Genomic DNA, 13,058 nt, shown 5'->3' with positions numbered 1-13,058 from the left:
AATTCACATAAAGAGCCTGTGTGTTTTTGCTTTATTTAGCAGCTTTCCCTAATCTAAATGCTCTTCCAAAGACTGCCCTTGGTATCACTGAAACTAAGAGAAAGCGCTTTCAACATTTATTCACTGTTGGAATCATTTATTCACCATTTATATGATCCTGAAAGGACGGAGGCAGATGGAGAGCCTTGTAAAGTGATGATATAACCAAACACAGAGAAGAAACACAGTGGCAGTCTTACAAGATCTTTCCCTTATGGAAAAGTACTGAATAAAATGACCAGTGGTGTAAGCTGTGAACCACCTAGCATCAGCTCAGCCTAGTGCCTTCCTGGCACCAAAGCTTGTCCTGTTTAAGTTAAAGGATCCTCCTCACTCCATCTTACATGTCCCGGCTCTTTAGGTCTGGTTTGCTTGAGGAAGATGACTCGTTACTGGCAGAGGCTGCCAGGAACCATGAAACAGCTCTGGACTGGATCTCAGTCCAGACTTGCAACTAGGATGGTGTTTTGACACCATTTTTCCTTGCGTGTTGATGGCATGTGTGATTGCCTGTGATGATTTTCTTGGGGCAGAGGAGGTACTATGGACTTTCCTCCCTGGAACAGATCACTTCTAAAATATAAATTGATTGAGCAGTTTAGCTGGCACTTCAATGTTGGATGGAATAACTGCTAATTCTGTAGTGTTCGTGTAGCCTGAATGACTCCCCTCATGCTCTTCTATTAAGGAAGGATCTACAGGCCAATGTATGGGCACCAGGGTGCTTATTTTCAAATAACAGATGAAATCATGCTACGCTTACTGCATCTCAGAAACTGAAGAGTCATGCCTTGGAAGTGTCCTTTCCAAGAACAGCTCCAGAAAACAGTTCCTTGAATCACTAACATTATCTCTGTTTTTGAGTCAACACTGATCAAAAATGCACCCTCAGGAAGCGGCTGGAGGGTGTGGGTTTGGTGTGAGGTAAAAGGCTCACAAATTCCCATTGGACTTTTGATAAAAATAAAAGGATCAACCATTTTCAGTAGTTGTCAAGTATTATTTCCCTAGCTTAAATGAATGTTCCTCTATGTCTGAAAACAAAAAATAGTATTACCCTTTATGTCAGCATCTGTTGTGTGTTGTTAAATACCTGCCATACCACATACCTTAAGCTACAATTCATGGATGAAGTAAGTCTTTGTCCTGACCAGTTGCTGCAGCTTGAAGCTCCCAGTGATTGCAGTGAATCTAGGATCAGGCCCATGGTGGAGAGAGCCTCTAAAGTTCTCTATAACCCATTCACTATAATTTAAAAACTCGAGGTTTGTATTTGCCGCCACTGAATGCTGTGTCTTGTTTTCCTTTCCACAGGCAGAGTCACCCCAGAACAGCTCAGCTCATACATTCAGCTTTTCAGAAATAATCTCAAAGCTTTGGAGAACCATTGTGGTCTTCTACAGCTTGTGCTGGCCATGGTCCAGACTTTGAAACACCCCCAGACTTCCAAATGGGACAACTTCCTTGCCTTTGAGAGATTACTTCTGCAGGTACATATTACATGAACTTATTTGACCTCAGTAAAAATGTTTTATTTAAATTTTTGAGTTCCCATTGAATTCTGTAGCTTGTATTTTTTTATGAAGAAGTGTGTTGGATATTTTGCTAAAAAACTGTTCCTTGCTGCCAAAGTGGTGAAAGGAATGGGAACCTGCAGAGTTAATCTTTAATAGTTTTGTCTAAGAATAATTTTATAAACAAAAGGGTAGACATTAAAGGTGAAGTACATAAATAATCTGAATTGGGTGGTGGTTTTACATCTATATGAAATTCCAAGATGATATAACTTTTAGCATTGGATGGGATTATTATTATTACTGTTATCGCTACCAGTCTGAAGATGTTTCTTCAGGTAATGTGCAGAATCAAATGCAGAGAGGACTTTGTTACTATGTGAGTGTAAATCCTGTGTAATTTACTGAGCAGATGAAAGCATAGTAGGAAATTCCATGCACAAAGAGAGTGAGATTTCTTTTGCTCACAGCTGTCATCTACCCTCAGCTTTTCCCACCACCACATTTTTTACAGCATCCTGTTGGTGACCACAGTATTATTATTATTGTATCACTCTTGGATTTCTCTCAGGAAATTAGGAGTTAGTGGTATATTGAACTCTATCCTACTAACCTTTGGAGATGTACCAAACAAAGGAAGAGTTTTTCTAAAAACCTAATACAGTTAATTGCTGCTGAAAATCAATGAAAGTTCAAAACTTTCTTCCCTGTGCTGTCTCTTCTGCCATTGTGTTTTTAGAGTAACCATCTTCTAAAATCCTAGCAAGAGGCAAGTCTTCATGAGCTAACTTCTAATGAAGTTAGAGTCAGCCTTAAATAAGTGAAGTGTATAGTGTGGACCTCAACTAAAACCAGATACTTCTTCTGTAACAATTAGCTGTCTTTGTCTAGATGTTGAAAACAAATCAACAATCTGACTCTCCCCATGATCTCTGGCAGCAGGATATTATCCCTGGTGCTTTGAGAAGACTCCACCCATACTTCATAGCTTTGTAACCAATGAATTTCTGCGTCATTTGGAGGGCAAAAAATGCAAAACTTAAATAGTAGCAAGCTCTTGTCTACATTAATTAAAAAACCTGTTCTCTCTTGGTAAGACTGAAATATTTTTTAATAACATAGAAAGCCTTCTTTCTCTAGTTAAGAAACAAACACACCTCAGGTAAAAGGACTCATTGCAGCCATCCTTTGGTTTGTGTGGACTGTGGAGCATGGGACTGACAGCCCATAGTCCCCTTCTCTCTCCTGCAGTGACTCATGTCACATAGCTCTTCTCAGAAGCTGGCTAAGTTCCATCTTAAAACCAGTCCAGCTTTAGAATCAAAATAAAGCTGCAAGCTCAGCATTGTTTTCACAACAACAGACATCTGCCTATATAAAAGCCATGCCATAAATCACCAGGGAGTGGAAAAACAGAGGTAAGCAATAACCAAACTATACATTTCACAAAAAAGAAACATATAACAAGCACTCTTGTAATCGTAGGTGGCTTTGGATTATACCCACTGCCTTCCACCCATCATATTAAGGTAAAATGTGTTAGCCAAAGCAAACTTTCTAGGCTAACATTTGCAACTGTTCCTTAAGCACATACTCATTTTCAGTAGTTCAAACAACAATTATTTTGAATTACACAATCTGTACAGCATGTATCCTTTTCCTGACTCTATTTTGAAGACAGAGTCTGACATGCATTATCTGCTTCTGAGCACATGGCCTGTCTCTGATCTGTTGACAGGAGTTTGTAGGAAGAGCAAAATAGTGAGAGACCCAGAAGACATCAGAGGTATTTTTATTTAAAAAAATCAACTAGGACATTACATTGTGAATGGTTGGTACATAGCACTCTGCACTAAAATTGATGCCATGGTAGTTTATTTCAGCAGTACTACTGAGAAATTCTTTAGCAAAATTGTTAAGTTTCAGGTATTTTAAAATAATAAATCTTAAAAAATCCTCAATAAAAAGTAATTGTTTCAATGTGAAAGTAGTTACTATCCTATATTGGAACCACATAGAAGACAACTGTTTGTGAAAGATCTACTGGGAGTAATATTATTAGACAAGGACAATGTAGGAATTTAGAGTTTTCACTGATGGATGCATGTCAGACTCCAGCTGATGCCAAAGGAGATAACCCAGTATAAACAGCTGGTGTTAGAATTCTCAGATTTCCCCCCAAAATAAATCTGCACAGTTTTGGAATTTCTGTCATTACTGGATCTCTCTGATGGGTCTCATGATTCTCTGCTTAGTCTACTTTGTGCTTTTCAGAAAAACCACATTGTTGACATGAAACCTTTAGTCTAACTCTTACATGGAATAACCTCTTCCATTTTTCTTCTTCACTCCTTGATTCACTCCTTTCAGTTGATATTGCAGGTACTTAGTTCTAAAAATGGCCTGATAGAGGTAGAAAGGAGCCCACTTCCACTATTTTATCATAATTAAAGATCTGTAGCTACATTTTCCAGACCTATGTTGTCTCAGTAAGTTTTTTGTATCTCCAGCAAGGAAGTTTGGTTTTGACTAGAAGTCTGCTGAAAGTCAGTGGAGCTGCATACTTACTACAGAGTTGTCCTCTCCTTAACTGGGATGGATGAATGGTCTGAGAGCAAAACTGGGTTGTGATGGGATCATGGTATTGACCTCAAAGGAAAGAGGATCATGTGCTGGGTTAAGAGTAATGCATCAGAATGATTCATCTTGTCAATCACAAGTTTTCTCTGTGTTCTGCTGTTCTACCTCTGCACATAATGGAGCTTTTACTACCCAGTAGTTTTAAATGCTTTGTGAATTGAAACAGTATATTGTATTTACCAGGGAGATAACCCATCCCATCGTATTTTCCTTCTCTTGAGGTCCTCTTCCTGACCATCCATAAAACTGATAGGTGGGAAGGGGAGCACAAACTGAACGCTGCACCACACTGCCTGCAACTCCCCAGTATTCCTCATGTGACTGCCATGATTTCCTTCAAGTAAGGATTTAAACTTTAGGGACGTAACAGAAAGTAAGAAAGTGTATTGTCACTTCATTCTTCTCAGCTCTGTTTAGCTATATCCCCTGTTCTCAAATTTATGACTTTCATGAAGGTTTATTAAGCAGCAGAGGCCCATGAAATACAAAAGCACATGAAGAGGAACTCTCTTCCAGAGTTTAAACAAAATGTGACACTGTGAGAGGAAAAATATTTTCGTTGTTTTTAACATACACTACTCATATATTGACTGAGCAGGGATTTCTGCCCCCAAATTCAGTTTGAAAGTACTCAGCAGCAGTAGACAGTGTGAATGGGGGCACAATGTGCCCCAAGGGAAGGTGCAGTTGCCCTGTGAAGGGTACTGCTCTGAAATTCCCCAGGTTGGATGCCACCTCTTAGAATTGGCTGCATCCTTCTGGCATAATCTTGCTCTCAAGATTTAAGAGTAAAGTACTTCTCATACTGAGTGGTAGTCTACTTTATTAATAGCCCCATCCATTTAAATCCCAAGGTTGGGGTTTATTCAGTGCAAGCAAGTTTATCAGAGTGAGTTTCTGAAATAACATATGGAGTACTTGAAATGCATTTCCCCCCAAAGAAAACAGACATTCTCCAAGCAATTTAAAATTCTGCTGCTGTACTTTGGAGTGAGACAGAAGAGGAAGGGGAGGATTTAAGTTGATTCCAAGTTCCTGTAGGTTGCCATAAGCAAAGATATTATCATGTTAAAAATTTTACTCTTAGTACTGTCATTTCTGTGTAGCAGCAATGGCAGAAAATTCTGGCAACAGTTGTATCAGTTGGCACTGCATGGCAGCTAAAGGCTCATTCCATCTTGTCCACAGCTAATTGTCTGTGGCACATTTTTAAATGCAAACCTTTCTGCTAAACGGAGTGGATTTGAAATGCCAGGTCCTGTGCATACTGTGTTTGGATCCCATGGTAGAAAGTTCCCAGTGTAGATGCCTTTCCGTAACATACAATGCCTAGTAATAACTCAAAGAAAAATCTCTTCCACAATATTATTGGTATTTCCTGCTTTATTCCTTACAAACAACTCATACTTTATCAGGCAGGTTTTTTGTACCAGGACTGTTGAAAGCAAACAGTTATTTTGACCTCCCCCAAAAAGGGGAGGGATGTATTTCTTCTTTAGGATGAAGACATTCTCTTCCATTTTGGGTTGTCTGGGCTAAACTTCATTTTAAAACTGCAAATGTACCAGCACTGTTGTCTTAAAATAACTGCATTGCCCAAAGTAAGGAAATCTGAAAGATTACTGAATTCATTGTTATTACGGTGTTGGGGAGGGGATTGTTGCTTCTTGGGGCTTTTTTGTGGCACAAAGTTTTTGCACCTGCTGACCAGCATTTCATGGTTTACTGGGAAATTAAACAGCTTCAGCATTGACCTAGAAGCCATGATGCTACCATTGGATCTCAGTATTGTCAAAGTTTTGGTTTGTGATGCTGAATAATGTCACATAATCTCAAGAGTAATTGGAATTAAAGGTCATACTAAAAAAAACCAAAACAACAAACCCACAAAAACAAACCAAAACCAAAAATCCCCAACACATTCACAGTTTCATTTATAGATGAAAAACCAGAGTGTAAACTGGGGGCTATATTGTTCTGGTTGGCTATAATTAGCTTTATGATGCATATCCAGCTAAAATCCTTTCGGCTTTCACCTGTTTGAATTGTCTGACTTCTCAGACTTAAAGCCACTTGAATTGGGACCATGTCCCCTCTGAGCTTTGACTCCTTTCATGTCCTGCACTGTCTATGAGGTAAGTGCCTTGCTGATTCGGAGAAATGTCATCAGTGAGTTTGGAAATGGTACGTTTCTAGCAGATATTGAGGCCAGCTATTCAATTGACGTGACAGTGTGTACCACAACTTCACACACATCCTATTGCTCTTGGATTTGAGCTCACAATCAGCCTACCTAGCTCAACAGTGTGTTACTTCTATACTTCTAGTCTCTGCCAAGAACATACAGGTGATGGGCACTGCGCATCACCTTGACTGCTTAGAAAAATGAATGCCGATTAACAGGCAAAGATAGATCTCACAAGATGGGCTGCCATCTACCTATAAATCAAAGTTGTCATTATGTGTGAATTCAATATAGAATATGTGATATATCTTATCAAAGTCATTACCTTCTACTTGTTTTCAAAGGATGACGTGGTCATTTTTTTAAATTTTACAGGTTGTTTTCCATTCTTTTTTCAAAGCTTTGCTATCATAGGAAAGAGAACACTGTAATATTTTAGCAAAAGTATCTGGAGTTTTTAGTGGCATCCTGGTAATAATATAAGTAGGTCAGATACTCTGGTGGTGGATATTACGCATATTTACATGGAGAGCTCCTGACAGTATAGTATTTTCATGTTTAAAGTTCCAAATACTAATTAGTTGTATTTTATTCTATTTCTATTTTCTCATTTTGGTGCTGTAAAATTTGTCAGAAGACAGATTTATTTTTTTGTCCCTGGTGTCTTGAGAAACAGAAATTATAGACATGTTTTTAAGAGAAACACAAATTTCATGCCAGACAGTCATTCCAATGTTTTTATTTTTCTGTTGGCGGAAAGTGGATACGAGGTTAATAAAATTACATCATTCTTTCTCCTGTGAATAGCAGAGTGCAAACTCACAAAAAAAGTAGTGGAAAAACTGCAATACAGCTGAGTATTTTACATTGTAGTTAATGTTTAAGTAGCAAGATCTAATAGCTAGGGTGTTAGTAACCATTCTATCCTGTGCCGTGATTCTCTACCATTTTTACAAATGCAGGGTATGCATGACATATTACTTAATCAAGGATGACATTATTATTTATTTGCACTTTTGGTCACTACAGAATCTGGTAGGCGTTGTTCACATACGCATGCCTGCACAGGACCCCATGCCAATAAATTTGGAAAGACTAAGACACCAGCTTGCAGACTTTCCCTGCCTAGAACTCACTGTAGTTTTCAGACCGCTCAACTGTTCTACAGGGTACAGTAGTTACTAGGTGACATTTACTGACTCTAAACTGGTATAAACCAAAAGCTTAAGCATGGGCTTCAGGCCTGCCAAAGCAAGCAGTTTGATACAAAGCAGTGAGGAAATAGAAAAGCTTTTGGAGTAATTCCTCTTGCTCTGCAAGAATAATTCATAGTTCAGCTGTAGTGAGACCTTTATTTCTACATAGAATAGATTCAGATCAGTGGCATTCCTTGTTATTATTATTTAAATTGCTTTAGTCTACATGTAATTTATACTTATGTAGTGCAGCTCTGTGCAATAAATTGTCTTCTTGGTGGCTTACGATGTTGATCAGTAAATCTTTTTAAAAGAGATACTGCAACAGTATTTGGAAAGAAGACCCATGATGTTAGCTGCTTGTAATTAGAGATGTTATATTAAAAAAAAAAAAAGTATTGAAATTAGATCAGTCACTTTTCAACATAAAGTTACATATGGAATGAATTGTCTTGGTGGGAGTCTTACACAATACCATATTGATTGCAGAGGTCATCCTCTGGAATTTGGTACCTTTTGGATGAGAATGCAGTTTGGACACTGTTACACGTTCTGTCTTACACAGCTAGAGAATCAAATGTAATTTGTTGATGACTTCTGAAGAGAAAATAGTCCTGCAGCAATCACTTGCTTAAGATTCCAAATTATTTACAGTAAGTTCTTATTTAACCATCTGTTTGTTAGACTTGCTCCATTTAAACTGGGAGTTGTTTCCAGAACATGTAAAACCCATTTGGATTCTGCCTTTATACATGTGATATTTTTAACTTTGCAAGTATTTATTCTACATAAAATTTATGTTAAATTTTATAGCCTTGCTTAAAAACTGGTGTATACAAGTCCTGAAATAATGTTGCTTCTTGTCACCTGCCTCACATGGTCTCAGTTAATTTCTTTTGCTTGCTGAATGCCTCTTATGTTCATGATACCTTGTTTTTAACAAGAATTCAGTTGTGTTTATGTGTTTTCTATACATTTCTATAAAATAGAGCCCTAAACTGCTGGGGACACCTCATGCTACAGCAGTACAGGTGAAACAGTGGACTAAATTTGTGGAAGTGATGAGCTGTTTTGAGTGTGTTTGGCTTTGTGCACCACCAGTGATACTCCAGAGAGGAGGGCATTATTGGTTACAATTCATATTCCATCTTCTCGGGGAGCTCAGTTATGGACCATTTCCAAGATTTGACATGCCAGAATTAAGACATTCCAACTAGTTTTGCTCAGAAAGATATGTGTGTGCGTGTGTGCATGCATATAAAAATATAAATAAAAATTCTTTTACTCTATGTTTGTGTGTGTATATATAATTCTTCTAGTCAAACTAATTTTCTGTGAGTAGAATGCTCTTGTCAGATTACTTTGAAAGCAAAATCAAATACAGGTAGGGATTGTTTTAACATTGTTTTAACATTAAATAAATCCTTTGAGAGTGAACAGAAGCTATTTCTACTTACAATTTATTAAACTGTCGACAGAAAACCATTTTAAGTTTTTCTAACTCTGTCTGACAAGGAGTTAAAATATCTTAAGTGGGGTTACCATGTCACATGGGAGTTAAGAGTATCTTTCTGTATTCTTGTCAAAGAAATGCGTTTGCGCTTGGTCTGAAAAATTGCAAGTATTGCCATTGTGGCTCTCCTTTAAAAAGGAAAGACCTCCCTCCCTCATCTTCTGAAAGAGAAAGTATTTTGTATCCAGATAAGGGTCAGGTAGAGTCTCTAAAATGAGTACTTAATAAAGAAATGGCTTTCTTAAGTGAACAAATGTCCACATCAATAAAACTTAAAAAGCCTTGTGGGAAGAAGGGGCTAAACATATTAAGTCAATGGGAACTGTTAAATTAATGTTCTATGTACAAAACCAAAATACTTACTGTAAAATAAAAGAATCCCAATGTATAAATGATTGTAATGGGAGCCAGCTCTTTGCGGGGAAAGCAAAAAACTACTACCACCCCCTCTACACACGCATGCATTATTTTATTAGAAGTTTAAACAATTAATAGCTTTTTTCTTGCCAGTTGTCTTTTGAGATGCATGTTGAGATTACATGCCAGTTGATATCTGGCTGGCCCGTGTTGCAGAAGGGTAGCATGATTCTCAGTTTCGTATGAACACTCATCACCATCGATAGCCGGAGCCCTTCACCAGCCCCGGGGAGTCCCTGTGCGGAGCTACGGCTGTGCCTGTCACTTGCCATTCCTTCTCCTCTGTGACTTTTCTCCTTAAAATGTAATATTAACTGCTTACTTGCTGTAAAAGATAACATTAACGAGGCTGAAAGGCAGATGCCCTCACTCCCTGTCAGTGTATGTGGAGGAGTTGCGGAGAGGCACAATATTAAGAATATTGAGTGAGTCGCCATTTACTCTTACATAGATAATTGTGCTCCAAGAGGCAAAGCTTCTGTCACGTGTACTCCCAGCAAGCCCTTGCTTTGCTGTTTGCATTGCTCCATTGATAGAGAGTTGTGTACTACCTGATTTATGTTAGTGGCAGGATCTGCTTTCCAGACTCTACTTCTTAAGGAGATTGTTGCCACCCTCACCAAAAAATTTAGCTTACTTCTTTCTGTTATTACTTGCACAAGACGGGCTGAGTCATATGTGAAATATTTTTTAAAAAAACCAAAACACTCTTCCAAAAACATAAGAAATGTCTCCAATGGACTGGGCAAATCTTTTGGCTTATTTAACCTGCAGAAAAATGGCATGCGCTATTTCGGATCTAACAAAGTGGAGGATTCAAGCACTCTTGGCAGCAGCATCTTATAGTTTGGGAGGCAGGGACCTGTAAGTGGTGCCTTTTTAGGTGTGGCTTCTGTGGTCACAGGTAAGCAGTGCAAGAGTGCAGATTCCCATAGTCCATCTTTTTGCCTCTTAACAACAGAAATCCCATTAGCAATGCTCATTCATCAGCCTTCTGATGGACAAGTTAATTGGCAAGATTTTGCGGAGTACTGAATCAAGTGTGTTATTGTGGTATTTAGTCTCTGCTAGTAAGCTCATTAATTTGGTGTTAATTGTGTGTTACTGGACAGGCAAAGTGGTATATGAATGGAGATGGGAAGGTAGGCGGCTCTGTGCTCTAGCATTTTATTTTTTATCCATTTTTTTCATTATGATACCCATGTTTTTTGATAAAAAGACTTGTCTGGTGTATTTTTTTGGATGCTTTCAGTCAAGATGGTTCACTCAGCTTGTCAGAATCTAGGTTAGAAAAGAAAGGGTTTTTTTTAAGAGGATATATAAGGTTTCTTAGCTAATAATCCTAACTAATTTTGCCCCTGCTGTAGGTTCACAGCAGGACTGCATTTACCTTTGGGTTTTGTCTGCTTTCACCAATTATATTATAATCTTTAAGGAAATGAGCATTGCCTTATTTTTACAGTCCAGGTATTGTCCCTAGGTAAAATTCCAGGTACTGTTATAATAATGATAACTAAATCAACACCACAGAGCACAGCGTTTGTCGTGAGACCTTTACTCACAGGAACTGCTTATCATTGTGGTTGTTAGCTCAAAGGCAGCAAATCACCTATCAAATCTCTTATCTGCAAACCAGTTTGATGGTGCCAGCACTGTATCTCTCTTTTTGAGTGTGATTATACTAGTCTGTCAGCTTAGTTTTCCTCATTTTTTGGAGAATATACTTAATTATTTCCTACAGACTGGCAAGGAGAAAGCGTAGAAACAACACAACTCAAAATTAATGAAAACTTTACTGTGGGCGATATCCAAAATTAACAGTGGGGCTGCCACGTTGCATTCCCTCTGTCTCCCCACCTTAATGAGTTGCATATTTCCCTTTCCACTGGCCCACACACTTCCTTGGATCACAGACATTTCTGGGCACAGGGTACATACACAGACATACAGGTGCACACTGAACTGCCTTTTCCCACAGTCTGGGTTGTCTGGGTGTTAGTCAGCCCCAACCTGGAAAGCAGATAGTCCCCATTGGCACAGTACCGATCCCTAGCTGTAAGCCTCGCCTCTCCATTTGTCTTGTGTCCCACAGAATATGCTAAAGGATTTTTGCCCCAGCAAAAAAATAAACTTTGGTGAGTCTTGATGTGCTTGTGCAAACATGTCTTTATGGCTGCTGCCTTCAAATCACAGCTCTTGCCTCTGTCTGCATCATCTGTTCTTGGTCACGAAGCTCTTTGAAGACACAACCATGCTCAAACTCTGAGGCTGATATTTCTCCTAAAACCATTATTTTCAGTAGGAAAGTCAGTTTATTCTTAATTTGATTTTGCTTACTTGATGGAAAACAAGGTGGTGTTAGTTTTCCGAGTTGTCAGGCCAGCCAAGATCAGGGTGGTCTAGGGCTTAACTACTTTTCCTGACTTAAGATTTTATCTTTTACCTGGTGAAATTGAACCGGCAGTGAGTTAGAGAACTCACAAAACTCTGCGTTGTTGTTGGCCATGTTTTCATTGAAAACCCCCACCCCCAAAGGAAGCTACACAGAGAGACAGTACTACACAAGTCGATTGTGGCTCAGTCCAGCTATGGAGCCATGGTAGATTTTTATTCATTATAAATTATTATATCATTGTTTGCAGATGTATAGACTTGCTTGATATCATTTGCTCACTTCCAGTAAAGAAGGCAGGGTCAGCTCTCCTTGTCTAGATTAGGAAAGCAGGTCTTGTTTGAAGGCAACGTGCTGACTCAGCTAGCAAAATCTTGGTGGAATTTTACCTCTGCAGTAGGTCATGAAGAATGATTTTTAAAATCAAATCTCTTGGAGAGGTGTAAAATATTAGGATTTAATCAAAGTGGTTACTACTACCTCTGCTGTCCCACAGGTATATGTAACAGACAAATGACTCAATCCTAGTAGTTGTTTCCCACATGTTCCTGAGGTTTCTTGGGAAATAGAGAGATTTCTTCTAGTGGTCTTCCTTCTTTAGATTTTCTCCAGTTCATGTCTCTTCAGCTAAGTTACCTTGCATTGCCATGAAGTTTCTCTAGGGACTTTCTCGATCTAAGAAGATACCTCTTTGGAAGCCTGCCTGTTTCACTCCATGGCAACATATTTGGGTATAAGAACATTAAAGTCAGCATGCCATAGGCGTGACACAAGTGGATTTCTGCTGGAAGCTGCCTGCTGGCTGTAGTGTTCCCAGCTCAGCGCGGAGCAGCATGAGGGCTGATAAAAGACACACTGGTGTAACAAGACTGCTTCCTTCTCATTTGCCCCCCACCTCTTCCCAAAAAGCAAAAGGAAATACTTGCTCCGTACTTAGAAATGACCTGCATTTACCTAGTCTGAGGCTTCTGTAGCATTGTTTTGTCTGTGTTTACTCTTTCATGTATTCCATTAGAATGCTTTGTTAATTAAAAATGTAGTAGGCACCGGAGAAAAAATGAAATTTCTCTCTGGATGTCCCCCCCTGCACCACCCCATCCCAGGGTGTTTTCCTTTAAGCGCCTTTAAAACAAATAGCACGTGGTTCTGTGAGTGTTCCTGT

General features: G+C 38.8%; 1 protein-coding gene across 2 annotated transcripts in view; it reads left to right on the top strand.

The window, feature by feature from the left end:
• The window catches only part of SCFD2 (sec1 family domain containing 2), a 207,713-nt gene that overhangs the window by 52,868 nt on the left and 141,787 nt on the right, over positions 1-13,058 (top strand). For both annotated transcript variants that reach the window (XM_030012465.2, XM_030012459.2), the window contains exon 4: positions 1,354-1,529. In XM_030012465.2, coding sequence (XP_029868325.1) covers positions 1,354-1,529 — 176 coding nt within the window. The remainder of the gene's footprint in view (positions 1-1,353; positions 1,530-13,058) is intronic.

The sequence above is a fragment of the Aquila chrysaetos genome, chromosome 1, assembly GCF_900496995.4.
Source record: "Aquila chrysaetos chrysaetos chromosome 1, bAquChr1.4, whole genome shotgun sequence".
Lineage (NCBI taxonomy): Eukaryota > Metazoa > Chordata > Aves > Accipitriformes > Accipitridae > Aquila > Aquila chrysaetos.
This window is presented reverse-complemented; position numbering and strand designations above follow the sequence as displayed.